At 35.9% G+C, this 24,184-nt stretch overlaps 1 protein-coding gene across 3 annotated transcripts in view; it reads left to right on the top strand.

Moving 5' to 3' along the window:
- BCKDHB (branched chain keto acid dehydrogenase E1 subunit beta) overlaps positions 1–24,184 on the top strand; it is a 230,650-nt gene that overhangs the window by 89,003 nt on the left and 117,463 nt on the right. For all 3 annotated transcript variants that reach the window (XR_010336695.1, XM_012471787.3, XM_064360897.1), the window contains one exon: positions 1,700–1,810. Coding sequence is in view for 2 of the 3 variants with exons in the window: in XM_012471787.3 (XP_012327210.1) it covers positions 1,700–1,810 (111 nt within the window). In the remaining variant the exon portion in view is untranslated. The remainder of the gene's footprint in view (positions 1–1,699; positions 1,811–24,184) is intronic.

Here is a 24,184-nt window from a genome sequence, read left to right as displayed (position 1 = left end):
CTGGCCATGTGGACCCATCCACTGCTCCAGCCTCAGAATTCCATATCTTTCTTTTTTCCAGTGACCCTCTCCACTGATCCAGTTCATTTCCCTCCAGGCTTGTTGTCACATTGCTCTACCTCCCAACTTTCTCTCTGGCCATAAACTCCTATTTCTTCCACTTCTCTCTCTCCTTCTTTTAAAGATACGGTCAATTTTTCTTTTTCTGTATAAAAGAAATCCTTATTTTAGGAACTTAAGGGCAACACAATATAAAGAAGATAATAAAAATAGATTTCAATATCACAAGTTCCTGCTCTCCTCTCCTTTTGATTTGTGGCGTGGAGAGCTATGGTCCTCATGGTTTCTCTCCATCAGTGAGGTAACTGTGCTGCTTGGTGAGTTATATTCCATTGACAATGCCCTTGGTGGATGTGGCAAACCTTTTTGCTGTCCTTCAGTCCACTTTTTTTTTTTTTTGAGACGGAGTTTCGCTCTTGTTACCCAGGCTGGAGTGCTATGACTCGATCTCGGCTCACTGCAACCTCCGCCTCCTGGGTTCAGGCAATTCTCCTGCCTCAGCCTCCCGATTAGCTGGGACTACAGGCACGCGCCACCATGCCCAGCTAATTTTTTGTATCTTTAGTAGAGACGGGGTTTCACCATGTTGACCAGGATGGTCTCGATCTCTTGACCTCGTGATCCACCCGCCTCAGTCCACTTTTTAATCCACATCTCTGTTACTCTCAGCTCATGACCTTACTTCTCTTTTCAGTAGGGAAGTTAGGGTGTATTAGGTATTAACTCACATGGCTTGCTCTTCCTTTTGCTTTTAGTTCTTTTCTTCTTCCCTTTGTCTTTGAAGAAGAGGTGTCTGGTTTTCATAACAACCTCTGCAAAATCTGTTTCAGACTGCATTCCATTTTATCTTCTCCAGGACTGTGATCTATTAGCTAGTCTCTCTCTCACTTGCATCTTCAGTTTTCCATTTCTTGTTGCTCTTATTTAAAAAGTATGTCTCTCTTCACTATTTAAAGAATTCCTCTCACTGTAAATACCATTACATCTCCTTCCTTTTAGCACTGAACTTGAACAACTGTTTTCTATTGTCTATATTTAATTTCCTAACTTCATTATATTCTTGTACCTGTGAGTTCTGTTCCCACTAATTTACTGTTTTTGTCAACATTACTAATTTAGTTGTTTAAATTCAGCTCTTATTCCTGCTATGGTATGTGATACTGGCTGCTATCCCTGTAAAATCTTTTCAGCTTCTGGAATACACTGTCTCCTGGTTTTCTTTCTAGCTCTTTAATTGTTCTTTTTATCCCCTTTTTTTCTTTCTTTCCCTCCCTCCCTCTCCTTTTTCCTTCCTCTCCTCTTGCTCCATTTTTTTCCTTAAATGTTTGTAATTTTTGCTCTTCTCCCTCTACATGCTTTCTACCTACTGATGTGACTGTTTACCTTCTGTGTGCCATCTTTGTAATCAGTATCTGTGGTACTCACTTCTCTCTTTTTCTCTAAGCACCTCTTTCCATCTGTTTTTTAGATGTCTATACTTATTATTTTGGCTGAATATGAGATTCGACATTTAAAACAAATTTATGAATTCCCTATGCAGATCAATTCCTGAGACTCTAATAGTGATGTCAGAATTCAACTAGTTTTTCAGGCTGGAACCTTTGTAGTCATTCTCTGCATAATTTTCTCTTTATTTCAGGTTCATGTAATTCGGGAGGTAGCTTCCATGGCAAAAGAAAAGCTTGGAGTGTCTTGTGAAATTATTGATCTGAGGACTATAATACCTTGGGATGTGGACACAGTTTGTAAGGTATGAATGTAATGGTGATAGAATGTCATTTTTCTAAAACCTTTGGCCAAATATGTTGTATATTTGCAAATAATTCTTTTGAAATTGTGAACTATATGAGCATTTTCAAGTGATGTAAAACTTTTGAATTTGCAGCATGAAAGAAAGTTATATAAACAGCTTCATGCTCAAGGAAACAAATCACTGTAGAATTTTCTATTTTCCTCCAGTGGTTTTCTCTGTTTAAAATATTACAAAACTGAGTCTGTACAGTCACCTTGGGTTGAGTTGTGTGAGTCATGGAGCATATCAAGAATACCAATGGTACTTGTGTTTTTGGCTTCTTATTGGTTATGGTTCAGTAATCTAGGTTTAATTTAGGTAAATGAAATGGTTTGGCTGAATTTTCATTTATCTCCAAAAGTAATGGGGATGGATTTTTTTAAAAAAATGACTCTGTATATTGTCTTAATACTGTGGATTACAGTTTAAGAGTTATGTGGAGATTCTGGCTGCTCTAATTTACGGTTTCTGTCTAAATAGTCTCATGACCTTTGGCCTGATTACATTGATCTTGTTGTTACTATTAAGATTTACAAAGCCAATAACCTCTTAAGAATATAGTTTAGTTCTTATTTACCTGTTTATATCCAATATCTTTCATATCAATTTCAAGATAATTTAAGAAGTATCTATTTTTATATTGATATAAAGAAGGTAAAGCACTCTTTTTGTAATAGTCTGATCAATTAAGGCTAACTAAATGTAATTGTAAATTATATGTACCTAGTCTTAATAGATTACAGTAGATACATGTCCAACTGATATATGTACAATTACATATATAATTGTAAAAAATAATACATGTCATTGTCTAGGTAACAGTGACATGTATTATTTTTTTCTTGATTTACTGCTATAGTCCTAAGACCTAGGCTATTTTATATTTACCGCTTTTAAGAGCTTTGGCATTCTCATAGCTTTTGCAGGCTATTTCTTGGGTTAGTTAGTGAAAATAATCTGCAGATACTACTGCTATAAAACAGGCTGTTTCTTGGGTTAGTTATATGAAAATAATCTTCAAATACTACTGCTATAAAAGTATAGCCTGGAAATTTTTTAGGTGAAGAGTGTTTTATAATTTAGTAGAAGATGTAAGATTTCTTATAGTAGATGTTTCTAAAGACTCACTTGACATCATCTAAACACTTGACATGCTTATAAATGGTTTCAACAATATCCTGAGCCCTTCTATTTGTAGTTGCTGTGATTAAGAGCACTATTTCAGATTGAGTTATTCATAGCTAAATGAAAATAATTTAATGCTTATTGTAGGCATTGTCAAATCAAGTCAGACACCGGGTTTTCTTTCAAATAGCCAAATGTTCCAAATTGTAGTTAAACCAGAGTTGGCTTCTTGTTTGCAGCATGTATCCCCCATTTATCCTGGGGTTTGCATTTTTAGTGTAGATGGTGCTTCTGTATGGGGGTATGATGTTTTGTCATGGCGCAGTGCGGGTGTGTTCATATATAGTCAGGGCAAGCACTTTTAGAACTTTATTTACGTGTGTGTGTGTGTGTGTGTGTGTATGTGTGTGTGTGTGTGTATACCTTAAACATTCAAAAAAGATTTGTAGCCGCTTATGGCAAAGCACAAGTATACTAATACTCCATGTTGGCAACTGTGGAAGCAAAGAGAGGAGAAGTTGAGGAAGAAAGAAGGGAGAAATTGTTTGTATTTACATCGATATCAGTTTGCTTTTGCATCACTGTATTGAATCTACTGGTTACATCTTTGTCTGATCCTAGAATGCAGATACATTTTCCTTAGGGCTCTATCCTACTGGGAAAGATGAAAGAGGAGACAGGCTATCTCTACTGAATGAGAAAGTGATGCATCAGACTTCTGACTTATTAGCATCATTATTTTATTTTGTTTTGGGATGCTTTCATCATGTTATTTTTCCAGTTGACAACCCTCCAGTTGTGACAGTGAAAGCCAGCTTCTTGACTGCGTTGGGTCTAATTGAGACTCTCTTCATTGCTGATGATGTTATCTCTCCTGTTTTCTTTTGATATATCAAAAGAGGGAAAATTTTGATATTTAGCTTTTTCCTCTTAGGATTTAGAGATGACCAAATATTTATATTGAAAATGAGGAATTTTTTAACCCCCAGAGTGAAGCTTTTAAAATTCATCTTGATGAATTCTATAGTAACCAAAATTTATGTTATAATCTCTTTTAATTAGTTGTGTTTTATCAGTTGTTTTGTCTTATGACTCATTTTTTCCTCAGTTTTATTCATTACGTGTCAACTAAACCCCAGTATGTATCTTTTGGAGTGCCTAATTGAGAAAAGAAAGCATATTAAAGGCAAAAATGATGGTTGAACACACACACACACTGCACAGTAAAATGACTCTTGGACACTTGAGGAATTCATACTTATTGCTTAATCCTTGATGCATGGTTTGGAAGTTATAAACCAAAATAAATAGTTGCTCGGGAATGGAGAAAGCAGCAGAGTTTTTGAATGTTGCTCAAGGGAGTTACAAAATTAGAGACTTAAATGGGCCTAGAAACCACAGCTAGTTTTTCCACTCAATTCTGAACCTAATAGTAAAAAGCTAAGCTGGAGACTTCTGAAAAGCACTATAGAAAATTCTTGAGTTTGAGATGCTTAAGAGACAGAGACCTACCCTGTCCCATGGGTGTGTGGTGTGTGTGTGTGTTTATGTGTGTGTGTGTGTGGAAGTGGAGTGGCTTAAGAGAATCAGCTATGAGAGTTCAAAGCCCTGAAGTGAGTGACAGATTGACACTGATGACCTATCGCTGCTTTTTATTTGGTGGCACTTGCTATTTGGTCTCAACCAGGTGTATAGAATCCAGGTGTATAGAACCCATGTTTTGTGGGGCTGTAGTGACAGAATTGAAATTTGAGGGGATTTAAACACATAGTTGACCTTTCTGTCAAGATATTTAACAGATTCTAAAGCTGTGAATGGTGAAAAGCAAGCAGAAAATATCTGGATAATGAAGCTATCACTTGATAATGAAGCAACAAAGACCAATCATACTCTCAATTGAAAGCCATGGAGAGTTAGGTCTTAAAATTAGAGTCAAACCACATGTAGCAGGTCATCTCAAACTCACAACACAGCCTCTACCCCTCTGAGTTTCTTATTGAATTAATGTACCTTTACTCTATCTGCCCAGCAGAGCAAGGAGTCAGTCCTCTCATTATCTGGAACTTCTATAAACCAGCATTCAATAAAAAAATTACTAAGTAGATGAAGAGACAGGAGTATTTGATCAATAACAAAGAGGAAACAAACGAAAAAGAAACACAGCTGATCCAGCTCTTGGAGTTAGTGAACAAGGACATCTTGATTGTTATGCTTAGGAACATAGAGAAAAGAAGGAACAAAAGAGGCAAGAGGATGGAGAATTATCCTAGAGAATTGTGTGTGTGTGTGTGTGTGTGTGTGTGTGTGTGTGTGTGTACATGTATGTATATGGATCAAGTAAACTCTGTGGAGCCATCAAAAAAATATATATCTGACAATAAGAACTCAATGGATGGCCTTATGATGTATTAGACTCAGTAGATGACAGCAATAATGAACTGGAAGGGTAGCTAATAGAAAATGTTCAAATTGAAGCACAAGTCAGAAAAGATGATAATGCACATTTGGGATCTGGTCAAAAAATCTGTCTTATATGCGATTTAATTCCAGAAAAAGAAGAGAGAGAAAATCAATCAGCAACAATATCTAAAAAAATTTCTCATGAAAGTTTCAGAACATTATTACACAAGCTTTGTTAACCTTTAAGAAAATTGTGTTAAAAGAAAACCATACCTACATACACAGTGGCATGACATCTTAAATTTCTGACTATGCTAGCCTAGAATTCTATACCCAGTGAAAATATCTTTTTAAAATTAAGATGAAATAAAAATAGTTAAGGTAAACAGAAATTCAGAGAATTTATTGCTAGCAGGTCTCAGTAAAAGAAGGTACTGCAAGGGAACTCCCTTCGGCAGAAGGAAAATGATCATAAAAGAAAATACGAAGGAGAGCATAACCTGTAGCCCAATATTGATTGTCTGAAAAAGTCGTAATAATTTTCTGTGAAGTTTAAGTTAAATATATGGAATTGAAATGTAAGACAATAAACACAAAAGCCAGGGGTTTTACATAGAGTTAACATATTCTGTTTTTCTAGGATTGTTATGAATTGTAATGTTCTCATTAGGTTATAATCAATGATACAAATTGTAATTGCTGATGTAACAACTGAAATAACAATGAAAGAATGCATATCTAGCAAGTTAATAAGAGAACTATAAATTAATAAAAATATTTAGTTAATCCAAAAGAAAGAAAATTAATAAGTACAAAAAAGTGGGTGGGTCAATAAATAACAGATAACAAGATGATACCCAAATATAAAAGTAATTAAATACAAAAAGATTAAATAAACCTAGTAAAAGTCTAAGATCCTCAGACTTGATTAGAAAAAACAACTACTGCCACCACGTGTAGCTTAAAAAGGCATACTTCAAATATAAGGACATCAAAATGATGAAAATAAAGAGATGGAAAAAGAAAGCTGGTGTAGATATACTAATTTCAAATAAAGCATTAAGGCAAAAAGGATTACTAGAATGAAGAGGGGCATTTCATAATGCCAAAGGGACCAGTCCACCATTAAGATATCTCATAATCCTATTTTGTCCTCAATAACATAGTTTTAAAATAAAAAAAGCAATAAACTAAACAAAACACAGAACTCAGAAGAAGTATGAACACATTCACAGTTACAGCAGGAGACTTTAAGACATTCGTCTTAAATCTTGCTTAATCAAGCAGACAAAATATTGTTATGTGTATAGAAGATCTGAACAAACAATTTGTAAACTTGTCCTAATTGTGTACCAAGCTATTCCAGAAATCATTCTTTTTAATAGAGTATGTAGCATTTGTCGAAATTGGCCAAATGCTGGGCAATAAATACAACCTTAAAAAATTCCAAAAACTTAGAATCATTTAGAGTATGTTCTGTAGCAATAGTGGAATTCGGTTAGAAATCAAGAGAAAGAAAAGGACAACTGGAAAAGCCTCAACTTCCTACAAATTAAGTACTTTACTTCTAAATAATGGTGGATTACAAAAGAACCTAAAACAAAAATTATAAAAGAGACTGAACTGAATGTTAATGAAGATACAATATATCAAAAATTTCAAGGACCAGCGTAAGCCATGCTCAGAGGAAACTTTATAGCTGTAAATACATAAATTTAGGAAATAATAAGAATTAAAAAAAATTAATGATCTGAATTTCCATCTCCAGAAAGAAAATCAAACCTAGAGAAAGTAGAAGAAATGAAATAATAAAGAGCAAAAATTACTGAAGTTGAATCTGTAGAATAGAGAAATTTAATAAAGTAAAAATTTAGATCTTTGAAGAGATTAATGTAATTGATAAACTTTTAACTAATGGAAAAAAATAGAGCAGAAACAAATGACAAATATTTGTTTGTATGATGAAGAGGCCACAGACAGTGGTAAGATGAAGAGGATGTTATGAATGATTTTATAAATAAGTTTTGAGTAAAGCTGACAATTTCCTGGAAGAATATAAATCATTCAACATTGATACAAGGGAAATTAGAAAATCTAAATAGTTATGATCTATTAAAAAATTAAATGTTATTAACTCCATACAAAGAAAACCCCAGGCCTAAATGGCTTTATTGGTGAATTATCTAAATATAGTCCTTATGCACACCCTTACTGTGACATGGTAATTGCCCATAAACTGCATACCTCTACCATACCTTGGCTTTCCGTTGAAACTGCTCTCTGTAACCCTAACGTGATGGGCAAGCAGTCCAATCCCACGCCATCTTGGCCCCCCGCGACTTGTAATAAGTAACTAAGGTCTGTAATTTCCACCCTACCCAGACAATGTATAAACGAACGCTTATCTTGACTTCTGTAAACCACTTAATAAGAATTGGAATGTCCAAAGTCCACTGGCCCTCGGAATGTCTGAAGCCCCTCGCCCTCACCCCCGCCCAAGAGGTGGTTTCCGGGCGTAAAAGGTCTTGACACCCTCCTTTCGGGGCCACGGGTTAGAGAGATGCGAGTCCTCCGTGGCCGCCGGCAATTAAGACCCTGTAATTTGGTCTAGCCTTTGTCTCAGTGGTGATTTCATGCTCGCTTGGTTACAACATTACGGAGAGTGGAATCAAAGGGAAAACTTTCAAATTTTTTTTTTTATAAGGCCAGCATAATCTTAATATCAAACCTATTTAGGATAGTATAAGAAAGGAAAATTGTAGACAACTTTTAAAATAAATGTAGATCACATAGGTAATGTTCATAAATATTCACAAAGCAGTTGATGTAATTCCTTATATTAACAGAAAACAGATAAAGAAAAACTCTGATTATCTTGATAATGCAAGAGAAGTATTTATTAAAATTCACTATTTATTCATAATTAAAATTTTGTAGCAACCTAGAAATGGAAGTTTTTTTTTTTTTTTTTTTTTAAGACGGGGTTTCACCATGTTGGTCAGGCTGGTCTTGAACTCCGGACCGCAGGTGATCCGCCCGCCTTGGCCTCCAAAGTGCTTGGATTACAGGTGTGAGCCATCATGCCCTGCCAGAAATGGAAGTTATTATCTTACTCTGATGAAAGAGTAGCTGCAAAATGCCTGCAGCAAAAATTATAATTCCTAGTGAAATTTTGACAACTTTCCTCTTGAGATTAGGACTATCTAGGAAAAAATTTAGTGATACTTACATCAGAACTTTGCACAGAAAATCACAAAATATTATTCAGGAAAATTAAAGACCCATAAACTAAAGCATATAGCATGTTAGTCAATTGTAAGGCCAAGAAAAGCCAGAGCAATCTTGAAGAAGAACAAAACTGGAAGACTTAATTATTAAAAGTTGAGATGTGTTATTAGGGCTGTAGTAATTACAATATTATATAGGTATAAAAATACACAGATAGACCAATGTAATAAAATAGGGGTCTAGAAACAGACCTGCTGGTTATCTGATTCAGGACAAAGGTGACTTTGAAATTTTGAGAGGAAAAGGTGTTTTTTTCCAATAGAGGATGTTGATTCATTTAGGTACTATGAAAAATAATTGTATTAACTCTTACCACACAAACATCAATTCCAGCTGAGCTGCAGATCTAATTGTGAAAGAAAAAAAAATAACGCTCTTGGGAGAAAGCATAGGTGAATATGTTCATGTGATCTTCTGCACTAACGAGAAACACTAACATTAAGAAAAGACTGATAACATTGTGCTTTATCAGAATTAAGAAAATTTATTCATCAAAAGGTCACCAATAAGAGAGTAAATAGATAATCTACAGATTTGGGGAAACTCAAGGAAACTTACATCCAGAAGTATCAAGTACTTTTACAATCAAAAAGAAAAGACAAATATCCAACAGAAATGTGGGGAAAAGTCTTGAAAAGGTGCACTAAATGTTGGCAAGAATGTGGAGCAGCAATTCAAGTCTACTCTCATAGACTATTGTTGATAATATAAATTTGTACAACCATTTTGGAAAATTGTTTGGCAGTATCTGTCTGAAACCTGTAAACTAGCAATTCTAATTCTTTATGTGTATATATGAAGAAATATACAAAAAATAAACGCAGAAATGTTCATGGGAACATTATTTCTAGTAGCCCTACACTGTAAACTGACTACTCATCAACTAGAGAATGGAGCAATAATAAGTAAATGTAATATTGTTCAGTGAGAATAAATGAACTAAAAATGTAACGGAATAATGTGTATTCATCTCACAAACACAAAGAAGCCAGACTTAAGTAAGTACATACTGAAAGATTTCATTTATATAAAGGTCGAAAATAGACAAAACTAATTGGTGGTGTTAGATGTCAGACTAGTGATAATCATGAGAGTGGTTAATAATTGGAGCAGTGCTAGGGGGTTGCTGGTGACAGTTTCTTGTTCTCAGTGCAGATTATTTAGGTTAAATTTTTGAAAATTTAGCAGAACACTCGGTGCACCTTTTTTTTGCATATATGTTAAACTTCAACAAAAAGTTTTTTAAAAAATAAAAAGAAGCTACATCTTCCGTTTAATTCATTTCCTTTCTTCACATTGTAGTGAGCCCTTTTATGGACTCGGGGAGAGCCTTGGTGTCCTTAGCCAGGAAGTTTCCTTTTATCATGCAGCTCTGTCCACACCCTTCCTTCAGTTTCTCCCGGCCACTCAGCTCAGTTGTCATGCTGATGTGAAACAGGAGCTCATAAGCAGAGCTGTTCTCTCCCAAGCCTTCCCAGGAGTAAGAACAGTGGTTAAGGTTATGGACTTTAATGGACTTTCCTGCTGACATACAGACCACATTCAAAATGAGTTAAAAAGGAGCGGTGCTGTTAACAAAGCAGTGGCCAGGCCGAATAGCTTTTGAGGTGGTCAAGCTTGAAAGGAAGATTTTTCTTAAATAAGGAGAAATTCGGAGAAGCTGCCTTCAAAAATAAGAACTTGTTTTTGGCAGGAGAATGAACGAAAGGCTTTGAGAGAAACTCAGATTCTCAGGAATTATTGTCATTTAATCTAAAATCAACTGCATAACAACAAGGCAAAATAGAATTGAAGCTCAGTCATTTACAAGGTCTAGGTGATTTTCACATCTATAAAGAAGAAAAAACAGACATAATTCTGACATGTTTAAACTTTACCTGAAGATTAAATTGTGGTAATTATTAAAATTTATAAGAATTTGCCTTTATAACATAGTCTTTTAAATTTCTCTTTTTTTGTTGTGTCCTGCCTCCCAGATTAAATTCCAAAGCATATGCTGCTGGGTTTGCCTACATAATATGTCCAGAATCTGACCACTGCTTGATCCTGCTCCAGACCGCTGGCATTTGTCACCTAGGTTTTGGCCATAGCTGCCTAACAAAGATGGTCAGAAGCCGTCTTGCACTTCTGACCATTCTTTGCCATAGGCAGAGTTGATACTTTCAGTCTGAGCCATATCATATTCCTTCTAGTCTCAAAAGGCCTCAGTGATTTCCCATTGAGAAAGAAGTCAAATTCCTTACCGTGGCCTACAAGAATATACCTGATGCCATCTCATTCCACATCCCACCACCCTTTAGAAAACGTTTTTTTCCCCAGATATCCCCTTTATTCACTCTGCTATTCTGTTAGGCACTACTCAAATACCATTAAGGCCTTCCTTGACCAGCTTATTTGATATTGAATCCTACCAAGACTTCCTTTCATCTTTTTCTTCTTTCCTCTTCTCTGTAGTGATTAGCATGAGCTAAAATGTTATGTAATCTTGTTATTTACGTTGTTGATCTTCCAAGTCCTGTGACAGCAGAGATTTTTGTCTTTTGGTTCAGAAAGTCCCAGTACCTGCAACAATGTCTGTCATAGGATTAGTGCTCAATAAATACTTGCTGAAAAGTTACAAATATTAGCAAGAGAAAGTTAAACAATGCTATGAAAACTGTTATAATATTAAAATGTTTTCAATTTGGGGCTTTTTCTTATTCTTGGTGCTCATACAAAAGTTTAAAAAGTAACTTTAGAATAGTATTCTATGAATAAATACACTAGTTTATTCTAAATTGAAATATTTATTTAAAAGTTTTAAGTTTTACTTTGACCTTGCACTTCATTTTTCTTAATGGTTGTCTGTGTTTCATAATGGCATACAGAAATTATTTATTTGAATTCTCATTAGAATAGGACCAATTTCTCTACTTTGAAAGGCAAAGTGAAATTGACTGTACAGTAAACTTCAGCTATGCTTAATTTTCTAAGAAATGAGTTTTATGGATAATTACATTTTCTGAATAGATGGGAGTTACTATTTGTGTAGCAGCTTTTAAAACTGGATCTGCCCTGCTGAATTTCGTAGCCATTGCAGCCCCTGTGCACTGCTTTGGATAAGGGTTCTCTGTTCAAAAACACCCTGTTACAAGATACTATCTCCCAGGCCTCCTGCCCCCTCACTCTCTGCCCAGAGTAATCTCCTACCTTTTAGAAGTTCTTGGGAAGTTTTTTTTTTCTTTTTTTTTTTTAATTTTAGCAAAATTAGGAAATGATAAGGAAAAGGTCTTCATCTCTGTTCCCTCCACTTTTCTTTCCAGCTCTTTCTTCTGCTTTCCCTTTCCTTTCTCTTTTAAACATACGTTATGTAGCAGAAGATGAAGTGCCCATAGAAATGAATAGTTGTTCTCTGGGTACATATTGGGCATCTCTAGCCTCAAGATATTTTAGGGGTAGGCTATCACAGGCACAGGACAAGGCCCTAGGGAAAAGGAGCTGCAAGTAATTCCGCCGTGGAATGAGGCAGTGACTGTAGCTGGGAGGAAGGGCTCAGTGTCCTTAGATTTAGCATTCTTTCCTCCTATCCATTCACTCCAGAATTTCCATTCTTGCTACAGAATACTTCACTGGGGGCACTGGATAACAAGACAGGCACTATAAGGCTGGCAGGGTGTATGGGAATGGAGAGGATTGAGGAGCAGAGGTCTTCAGCAAAAAGGAATGGGGAAGGAGTCAAAACTTGGTAATTGGATGAAGGACCTACTTTGTTTAATCTTTGCATTTGCACCTGGGTGTTAATCACTAAGTTTTTGTGAATGGTGCAAAACATGTTCTGAAGACCCGTAGATTAAATTAGAAATTTAATTCTAACTTGGTAACCTTTAATTTTTAAAAAAAATTTTCATAGGTACGATTTAGACTACCATAAATTTCATTTTTTATTAAGGTTGCGAACACTAGCAAGATAATATTTAGGGTCTGTGTTTTGCACTGAATAGCTTTAAATTGTTTTTTTTTTTTTTTTTTTTTTTTGAGACGGAGTTTCGCTCTTGTTACCCAGGCTGGAGTGCAATGGCGCGATCTCGGCTCACCGCAACCTCCGCCTCCTGGGTTCAGGCAATTCTCCTGCCTCAGCCTCCTGAGTAGCTGGGATTACAGGCACGGGCCACCATGCCCAGCTAATTTTTTGTATTTTTAGTAGAGACAGGGTTTCACCATGTTGACCAGGATGGTCTCGATCTCTTGACCTCGTGATCCACCCGCCTCGGCCTCCCAAAGTGCTGGGATTACAGGCGTGAGCCACCGCGCCCGGCTTAAATTGATTTTATGGAGAAGTTGAAGAATTTGTCTTGAGAGAATCTCCAATATTTACATATTATCAATTAAAATATATATTTTAAAAATTGGTTACATGGACTTAAGTGAATAAATCAGTGACTGAATAGTAGCTATTTTGCTTGAGGCTATGTCTGTTTGAGGGAGCAGAGGGGGACAGAGAGGAAGCTAATGAGAGCAAGAATATTCTCAAACAGTTGCGGGATTAGGGTGGAAAGGGGAGCTAGTAACCACTTGTAACCACTAGAGGCCTCTCTTAGGCCAAGTTTCGTGGTTAATACCATTAGGTTTCCACAGCGGGGACTGGCTCTGCCACTGTAAATTAAACCTGTTATAGTTCTGAATAAATAGTATGACAGTAGTTTTATTCTGGGGCATTATTATAATGTAACCTAAATGTTTTAACTTATATATCAGAGTAACTGATGGTCTCTTGGATTGAAAACAATAAATTAGAAATCTTTTCTCATTTCTTTTTCTCTAAACCTTTAGTTAAAAATGTAATCAAAAACTATTGCTAGGTAAAATTATATGTCTTCTTGACTGTACAAGGACGTATGGGTTTAAAATTATTCTTGTTATATGCTGTGTTTAATTGTTGAATTTTTGATGACAGACTGTAAGTAAAGTCATTTTAAGTCATGTTAAAAGTTGTGTGTATTTCTTTTATGCTTATAATAAGCCTGTAATATAAAAAAACTATTTAAGAAATGATTGAAAAATCTTTTAGACTTAAATGCTTTTCATTAGAAGTAAGGAAAAACAGTCTCATTTGGAGTTTGCAATTATTTTGGATATGGTTTGACCTTGCAGAGAGAACAGGTAGGGTGGTACCCTCCTTTCAGATGAGAATAGTTTGTTTTTCTGTTCCAAAACAGGATAGCTGACAATTTGAAAGTTGGTCCCTCTTGCTAAGTCATTCTTCCTGTAGGATTTTCTTTGTCATGATCACAACTAGTTAGTTGTTGTACTAATTGGAACAAGTTCTAGGCTGTTGGATGCTGTATTGGGATGTGGCTACTACATTGATTGCCCTGACAGCCCTTGGCCACTTCCTGTAAGTCCCATGAGGGCAGGGAATTTTGTGTATTTTGTTCATTGCTATATTCACCAGAGTCTTGAAGAGTCTAGAATATATTAGATACTTCATAAATACTTGTTGAACGATCTAAAAAATAACATGTGGCATTTGGTTTTTCAGTGAAAGAAATTAAAGAAGGAACTGCTAAGTCCTCTAGAAGGAAAATACACTGAGAGTATCAGTCATGCCATGGGGTCTTTTTTAAATTATGATTTACATTTTAGGTACATTTTAAAGAAGACTAAAATAATAACTATAGGTTCCGACCTAGTGTTGTATAATATATCTTACATAACAAGACTTAGTTGCTGGTAAATGATAAATTTAAAAAGTTAAAACTACATATGTTATGCATATTTCCTTTTGTATTCAAACAATTCTTCTAATTAGACATCAGAGTCATTATTTTATATGGAAGAAAACTGAGGTTTGGGGAAGGTAGAGCAGCTTATAGCCAGTAAGGTGCAGCGTTGGCTTTAACCCAGGTTGCTGGATAATAAAAATTATCACTTGAGAGTTTTGCTGATCAAATGCTTCTAAATGTCAGCTTGCAACATATTTTATCACGTCAGGAATTTTCTTTCACATTTGCCTACCTTTATGATATAAAGATACGTGTTTTATAGGTGGGCAAATGTGGCCTGTATACACCTTGTAAATCACACTACCATATTTTCTTTCATTTCGCATTTTTTTTCCTTCCACATGGAATTGGAGAAAGCAAGATTAAGTTATGTAATTACATTTTTCCATTTCACATCCCACTTGATGTGTTTTTGGTGTCCCCTTATACACTTAAATCATTTGAGTTTGACTCAAGATTTTCATTTTGTTTAAACTATATGCTTTTGCTTTTATGAATAGCAGTGAAAAGAAAGAAATCCATTACCTCATTTCATGATGAATAAAGATTATAGGTACATTATGTTCTTAGTTTAACATTTTAGGTGTAATGTAAGAAATCTAAATGTGTCTGACTTTCTGTTCTTTGATGGCCATTTAACTCTCTCCCATTAAAGTGGTACTTTTATTTTAAAAATTGTAGTATTTATTCTGTAATCAACAAGAATTTCTTTTTCTGTTTTAACACCCTGACTTTGCAGTGCTAAGCTGTGATAATTGAACTTAAAAATTTATGGAAACTGTGATGTACAAAGGTTTAACAAAAGGTTTAACCTTTCTAGTTTATCTATTTTAAAACTGGGGCCAGGCATGGTGGCTCACTCCTATAATCCCAGCACTTTGGGAGGCTGAGGCAGGTGGATCACCTGAGGTCAGGAGTTCGAGACCAGCCTGACCAACATGGTGAAACTTTGCTTCTACTAAAAATACAAAAGTAGCCGGGTGTGGTGGTGGGTGCCTATAATCCAGGTACTTGGGAGGCTGAGGAAGGAGAATCATTTGAACCTGGGAGGCAGAGGTTGCAATGAGTTGGGATTGTGCCATTGTACTCCAGCCTGGACAACAAGAGTGAAACTCTGTCTCAAAAAAAAAATTTCTCCCTGCCCCCCCAAAAAAGCTGAGACTACCCTCATTGGCATGAATAGTCAATCTTTCCAAACACATATACTCATTGTGCTTTTATTTTTTTCTTCCAGGAACTTGGTTTGTTTCTTTACTTGTTTATATATATTTTTAATGTGTTTAATTAAGTTACATAGTTTCTTACATAACTATTTCACATCTCAATTTTATTTTTTAATATTCTATCTACTTGATGTTGTGATCGTATCATTACAGTTTTTTCTGTGTTTCCCTTCTCTTTTTCTGAGTGTGGCAGAAGAGATTTAAAAATTCAAGGAATCCATTAACATAGTGCTAAAACACACAGTATAGTGGAGCTTGTAATGCAAAATACCATCTTCCCTCCCCATCCCTACTCCCTAAACACAGCCGCTTTTAACCATTTCTGTATTTTATTCTTCTGAAGGCTACTTCCATATCTCTAGCAATACACTGCACAGATATTTCTGCTATAATGCATTATATACATTCTGCAGAGTAAATTGGACTCTCCAGGCATGCTCACTAAAAATAACAGGGTTTATGGAAAATAAAAGTACGTGGAGCAAACCACTTAAAACAGCTTGGTAACTAGAGCGAGAAAGGGTTTTTAACCAAAATCAGGAAGGAGTGAGCTTGTTGAGTTATGGAGTTCAGGGCAAATGCATCAAAGTTGGGGAGAAACATGTAATAAACACTTCTAAATCAGAGCAGATGGGCCAGTCTGAGCCAAGAGACATAGTGTATGGTACTATATTTCTCTGAGGCTTGAGTCAGCGCTGTGGCTCTGCTTTGCGTTTTGCTTTGTTCCTAAGTGGCATAAAACAATGTGCTGGGGCAGATTGCACATATGCCAACACCACTGGATTGGTTGCCGCCACTTCTGACTGGAAACACATTTCACACTTGTGCCAGGAAAATGGACTTCTCCTTGCTTAGTCCATTCCCTCATGTGTTTAATTGCAGGGTTAGGTTTGATCGGTGGAGCCTGGGTCACGTCTTTATCTTGGCTATAATAGAGGATGGTAAACAGTTTTTTTACATTCTATTTTGGGAAAGTGGAATTCATAATTAGGAGAACTATCAAAATGTGGAGAATATGTTAAAAACTGTTATTCAGGAATCAGGGGTCCACCACATGCACTCATGCACACACATGCATATATGTGTTTACACTCACACACGTGTGTGTATCAATGTCCATAACTTTTGATTTATAAATTTTAACAGAATTTATTTACCACTATGACACATAACAATTTGGTGAGCTTGCATTCCCTGCTGTCTTCATTTTAGCATTTCCTCAGTTTTGAGTTATAATATTACCTATATTTTATTTTTTCTGCTGATTACCTCTTGATTTTATTAATTTCAGTCTCTATATCTTATTCCATTAAATTTTCTCAGAATCTCTTGACTTCTCACTATGTAAGAAGATGATGTTAATGCCCTCTACTCCTATATCCACCACTCTTGCCTCCCTTCCAATTCCCATTTTCTGTCAGCTGGTTATTTTACATTGCCAAGACTGATAACATTACATTCTGTTTTATAACCGAAATGAAATAATTAAACTTTCCAGCTTTGTCTCTAAGTTGATTTTAAAAGTTGAAAAGCAGTATACATTGTTAATATTATGATAACAAATATTTTTCATCACTGATGGGGGTAAGATTTTTTTTTTTTTCACTTGAGGTCCAGTGCTTTGTCTTTGGGACCTTAAAAGGAGATTCTCTTGGCATCTAGATCAAATGGTTTGCCTTTTTAAATAGTGCATTAACTGTTCAATGTCTTACCACATTCTGGATGTTTCATATTTGGGCCATGGCATTCTTTTAGATTCTTTTGGATTTTTTAGCTTTAATTACATTTCATTTTCTCCTTGAAAAATCAAGACAAGCCTTTAAAATATTTTGAAGATCACTCATACTCTATTTTACACTTCTTTTCTTTCTTTCTTTTCTTGAGACGGAGTCTCACTCTTGTTGCCCAGGCTAGAGTGCTTGGTGTGATATCAGCTCACTGCAACCTCTGCCTCCTGGGTTCAAGTGATTCTCCTGCCTCAGCCTTTCTAGTAGCTGGGATTACAGGCATGCATCATCACACCCGGTTAATTCTGTATTTTCAGTAGAGACAGGGTGTTACCATGTTGGTCAGGCTGGTCTTGACCTACTCTTATTTCTTCCTCTTCAGGAGCTCTCTGTTTTCCTTTTCCAATTTTGACTACCTTTCTCTACATCTGTTGCACAACAATCTCCAGGGATGTTTTTCCACTTCACTCTTAAAGGCGCCATTTCCTGGGTCCTGTGATTTGCTCTTTCATGGTTGTCTTTCTCCTTTTGTTGGAGTATGTTCATAACTAACTTTTTAAAGCAAAGGGTGTATTGAGTACGGGAGGTTTTCTGACACTTGAATTTGAAAAAACGTTTTTGTTTGCACTCACATTTGATTGATATTTGGCTGCATATAGTATTCTAGGTTCACAGTAACTTAGGACTTTGAAGATAATGCTTCATTATATACTAGTATCACATTGGGGTAGAAAATGTTGATATCATCCTGATTCTTATTCTTTTTAACAAAATCTCTCTGTGTGTTTGTTTTTCTGGAAACTTTTGTGATTTTTTTTGGTACATTTTATACTGAAATATTACAGGTATAAATCTAAATGTGAATCTGCTTTACTCATCTTGTTTTGCCTCTCATGACTTTCCTCTGGGAATGGCCTACATATTTAAGGATAATTATATTCTTTCTTTTTTATATATTTTCTTTTCAAAAAACTCTTAGCAGTTGTATGATAGGACAGCTAGGTTGATTCTCTCTGTCTCTCATTTTTTTCTCTTTTAGTTTTTGTCCCATTGTGTTTTCACAATGTTTTGCATATTTAATTTATTGTATTATTTAATTTGTTTGAATATTTCAACTTCATCAATCAAAATGTCCCCATTGTACTCAAATCCTTTTGTATCATGCTATTTGTTTTGCTTTTTGTCATGTATTTTCTTCAATTGTTATGGGTATACAAATTATTTTTTCAAGTTAGGTTCTATAGAATATCTGTTGCTTCTGTAGTGTTTCTTTGGTCATAGTTCTTTTCTTCATTTGTGATTGTTGATTATTCTGGATAGCTTACTGGTGTGGTTTTCCTTTATGTCTCTTTCTTCTCTAGGCTTTTTCACTATTAAAAAAGTTGCATAGATCTGTGCACATGGTTGAGACATTGCTTTAAGGTGAATGAATGGGAAGTTCATCCTTAGGCAGAAGGGGTTGTTGCCACTAGGTGAGCAAATGGGGTACTCTTGATTCTTGGACATCAATGCTCATAGTATAAGCCTGCCTTTGCAGGCAATTTGAATGATTTTTTTTTTTATCAGAGACTAGCTTCTTTGCTTGGATTATCTCTGGCATCATGGTTGTTTTATTTGGGGGAAGTGAAGCAATTGATACAACTGTGTTATTTAATTCTGTTGTTTTTATTCTCAATTCTTATACTTACCTCTCCACCTGCTCATGAGCTCACCTTCTCTTTGAGAGATTAGCTGCTGCTTTCACTGTACCCCCATGTATCTCAGCATTAGCTTCCTCTACTCTTTGTTTATATTTGTCAGCACACCCACAAAAGGCTTGTTTCAATCTCTTTTGTCTAATAATCACTACCCCTTTCCAATGTTGTTGTTTTTGCTGTTACAGGTTTTTCCTTTTGTATTCATGTCCTGTCTTGAGAGAAAAGGGACACGAAAGCATGTACTCAGTCTGTCATCTTGAACTAGAAAGTTTCTCTATTACATTTTCTTATTTTTAATAGGCAGCAAAATTTGTGTATCTTAGTCTATATATTGTCATTTCACCGAAATCTTATTTATTCTAATAGTTTGTTAGTTTTCTCAGATTTTCTAGGTGGATAATCATATTCTGTAAGTAAAACCTATTTTATCTCTTCTTTTCTAATCTATATTCTTATTTTTTCTCATTTGTCTAGAACGACTGAATGATGATGAATGAAAATAATGATAGCAGACATTAAATGTGTTATTTATCAGGCCCAATTTGAACTGATTGAATTATTAAGTAGAATATTGGAAATATTAACTTCATTATATAGATTTCTGCCTTACAGAGAAAGGTATCAGAAATTTTCTGCATAATTAGTGTTTCTGAGTAAAAGAATTTGGCACTTACAGCTAAATACCGAGTATCTTCTATGTTTCTTTTTCCAATAGCCACAGTTCAGAATTGGGCTTTCTAAAACAGTGTATCCTTCCAATGGAGTTTAACCTAATTTTATTATTATTTTTTAAAAGTTTTATTTTATTTTAGGTTCGGGGGTACACATGCATGTTTCTTACCTGGGTATGTTGTGTATGATTGGGGATTGGGCTTCTAGTGTATGTACCCATTACCCAAATACTGAACATTGTACCCAATGGGTAATTTTTCAACCCTTGCTCCTCTCTCACATTCCCTCCTTTTGGAGTCCCCAAGTGTCTATTATTTCCATCTTTGTGTCTGTATGTACCTGTTGTTTAGCTCCCACTTATAGGTGAGAACATCCAGTATTTGACTTTTTGTTACTGAATTAGTTCACTTAAAGTTTACCTAATTTTAGATGGCAAAGCTGGCAAATCATTATTGTGCAACACAATATTATTGCAATAAGTCAATTAAAAACAAGTCATTTTGTTGGCAGCTATGAATCTTCAACTCTAAAGCCAGTGAAGATCCAGTGAAACAACTGTTGCTAGAAAGATACTTGCATGTGAAAATACAGCCCTCCTGATTGACAGCTAAACAAAGACTCATTGCAAAAACAGACTCATTGCTTTTACCTCTGTCCCTTCTTTGCCTGGTTAGATCTAAGACCTGATTAGTCTTTCAGCACAGAGTTTACAGTTTTTTTCCTTCACGGAGCTTTTCCTGTTTTTTTTTTTTTTTTTTTTACCATTGTCTTTTAAGTCTGCCTTGGAGTTGTCTTCTTAGTGTTCCCATGGCATTTTACATCCATTTCTTTCAGAGTAGATATTCCTTAGTGTTATAGTCTTTAGTATCCTTATCTATTTCTCTCTAAGAGATTGGGTTTCTTGGAATCTCAGTTTTTTTGGGATGTGGATAAGAATCTTGAAGTAGGTAGAAAAAGACTTCTAAGCAGCTTGAGGCGCTACCATAAACCCATGCATAAAAACATGTACATTTAGTCTGTACGAGTGGCTGCTAGGCACTTAATCATATCCCATCAACTTTTACATTATATAGAATCCTAACAAATTTTTAACTTGGTTTCATAGCCCACATTAGATTGAAAGCAACACATTAGAAGATGGGGAAAAGTTATGTTGATGAAGGTAGGGATGTTTGCAAGATCTAAAGGTGATATATTGATAAGCTGAAAAGATAACTGATGAGAAAAGAAAAATCTGTGAAAAGTACATACCTATATAGTTTTAAAAATCACAGCCATTTGTATTCATTTAATATAGAAACAGGGTAAACATCTACCTTGATAGCATAGTATTATAATTGATGTTCCAAATTATATCTGTCATTGTGAAGAGATTAATTTCTGTTCCATATGCTGTGTTTGAAATACAATATTATTGCTTAAAGGTATGAGTGGGGCAAACTCTCAAATGTGTTGAATAACTCAGTCCCCTACAGTGCTAGATAAATGAGTTCTTGTTGGTTTCTTTCTAAAAGCTGCAGGGTACTGGTGCTTTGCTTCTAATCATTAATTTTCCTTTGGTTATATTCATATTACTAATAATGTTATTAAGTCATCTTCTGTTAGAATTTTTCTATAAATTTCTAATTTCTTATGTAGTTTTGGAAAAGAATAAAATGACCCCTTTCTCTTGGCTGTTAATATTTTTTCTTTAATTCTTTTAATCATGGAACTACTTATGAGTTTTACTGGTTGAAGTCTTAGTATACCACCAATTCTGATACTATTTTGCATTACCTCTAATATTTTCTAGACATTTCTTTAACTGGATTGGTGGGAAGGAAAAAGGAGGCAATTAATCCTCCATTTTTATAGATTGAGATTTTGAGGTATGACAGATATGACATGCAGTAACAGTACTACAAGTCCCTGTGCTGGGGCTTAGAACTATTAATCTTCTTGGTGTGAATCGTTTGAGACATGTTTCATATGTCTCTCCATGTGGTTAAACTCTTCCAGGGGAGGTTGGGCTGGTGGTGCCAAAGGGTGGAGGGGGTTGACTAATCTATTAAATAGCCTTTTATCTGTGAGTCTAGTTTCTCATTAGTATTTCTGACCAGAAGAATAGATGGTTGGAAATGTGGATTTTTGTTTTTAATTAGTCTCTCTAGGGATGAGAGGCTTATTTTGAAGAATGGAATTTTAAGGAAGCCTGACAACCTCAGTTTCCATGTGACTGAAAATGTTTGGCAGCTGAAAAACGTTTCACAATTATGAGTTAGAGCCAGATTTTCCAGTGGCTAAGCTGCTCTCTGAGAGTTAGACGCAGGGCAACTCATACTTCCACTTTTAGGTCTCAGTGGCTCCCTTTAGGGTGCTGTTCATGGGACTCTAATGCTCCTTCCTTCCCAGTGGTCCAGAAGGCTCTCACAAGTTTCATTCTTCTATTGTGTTTAATAACCTGATGAAATAACCATATTTCATCTCATATTCATGTATTTATGTATTTTAATCGGGTCAGTTGATATTTACGACAGGCATAGGTCTATAAGCATTTCATGTGCAGTAGCACAATCTCAGCTCATTGCAATTCTGCCTCCCAGGCTCAAGTGATCCTCCCACTTCAGCCTTCTGAGTGACTGGACTATAGGTGCACACCACCACACCCAGATAGTTTTGTATTTTTCTTTTGTAGAGGTGGGCTTATGCCATGTTGCCTAGGCTGGTGTTGAACTCCTGAGCTAAAGCATTCTGCCCACATCCGCCTCCCAAGTCAAGTGCTGGGATTAAAAGAGTCAGCCACTATGCCTGGCCCAAAAAATATGTTTTTTTCCTCTCTTATACCACCATAAAATTATAATGCTACTGTATTGCTACAGTTTTACAACTAAGAGTAGATTTTGCCCAAGATCCTGTAGGAAAATAGTGAAGTAGCCAACAGTGCACAGACTTTGGAAGCCACCCAGTTCATCTCCCTGTGCACTTCAGGGTGACACCCTGACAAATGGTTGCTGAGCACCCACTGGATTCTTCCCATAAAATGAGGCAACTGTTGCTTTTGTTATGCAGTTCTGAGGGGAATTGATTAGGGTGGTTGGCAAAATTATAAACATTATGGAATAATTGCAAACCTTCTTGGAAGGCTGAGAGGTTTTTGTAAAAGCTTCAGAAAAGATGGGCCAGGTGCGGTGGCTCACGCCTGTAATCCCAGCACTTTGGGAGGCCGAGGCTGGTGGATCACGAGGTCAAGAGATCGAGACCATCCTGGTCAACATGGTGAAACCCCGTCTCTACTAAAAATACAAAAAATTAGCTGGGCATGGTGGCGAATGCCTGTAATCCCAGCTACTCAGGAGGCTGAGGCAGGAGAATTGCCTGAACCCAGGAGGCGGAGGTTGCGGTGAGCCAAGATCACGCCATTGCACTCCAGCCTGGGTAACAAGAGCAAAAACTCCAACTAAAAAAAAAAAAAAAAAAAAGCTTCAGAAAAGAATGGGCTGAAGGCGCTTAGTTCTTTTATCTTGAGGCTTGAAGCATAGGGCAGTTGGAATACAAAGGAGTTTATCTGAATAACTTGTTTGCTCCTGTGGTCCTAAAACTAACTTTTGATCATTCCAGATGGCTCTCTCAGGGGCAGGTTGACCAGGGATATTATCCACTAATAGTGATTGCTTTAGGCCTTGGAACCTGGCCTTTAATCTTTACCCTCTAGTGGTGTTGGTTTAAAGCCTTTGTCATTTAATATGTGCTGTGTGAATAAAGGCCGTGAAGGCCAGCATGTGGTGACTGGCGGCCATTAACTCCTTCGGATGAGAGGCCACAGACACCCCTAGCCTGCCTGTTCACTGTATTCTGTGTCTGAGTGGATTTGCTCATCTGTTGTGGGGTCAGGGTCTGCCTATCTGACCCCGACATAGTTCTAATTGTTACAGTACTCCTTTGTTGAGCTGAAGTTTGCCTTTCTCTAACTTCTACCTATTGATTCTTATTCTTTCCTCTTGTATGTAACTTGCCTTCAAATATTTGAAGATAGCCTCCTCATACTCTTACATCTAGGTTAAATATTCCATCCATTCCTTTCAGCTGTTATTTAAATCTCCTGGTTTCCAGATTCACCACTATTCTAACTATCATTTTTTAGACATAGTCTCTATCTCCAATGGCCTTTAACTTAAAATGGCATTAAAATCGTCCTTTAGATATGGCTTGACTAGCTGAATGCCTAGTAGAGCTGTTTTCCTAGAAGGAGATACATGCTTTCTATGCTTCTGTTTTGGAATACATGAAAAGATAGTGCCTTTCTTAGCATTGGATTTGTTAAGCAGATGCACTTATGTTGGGGATGTTACAGACAAAAAACAAATAGAAAGTATGTTGGAAAGGTGATGTTCCTACAAGAACAAATTTAAATGGCTGTTAATTTTTAACAGCATGATTTTGAACTATCAACTATAAAATA

Source organism: Aotus nancymaae, unplaced genomic scaffold (assembly GCF_030222135.1).
Source record: "Aotus nancymaae isolate 86718 unplaced genomic scaffold, 86718_ANA_hifiasm-v0.15.2.pri h1tg000040l, whole genome shotgun sequence".
NCBI classification, from domain to species: Eukaryota; Metazoa; Chordata; class Mammalia; order Primates; family Aotidae; genus Aotus; species Aotus nancymaae.
The sequence above is the reverse complement of the archived record's forward strand: the minus strand, read 5'-3'. Positions and strand labels throughout refer to the sequence as shown.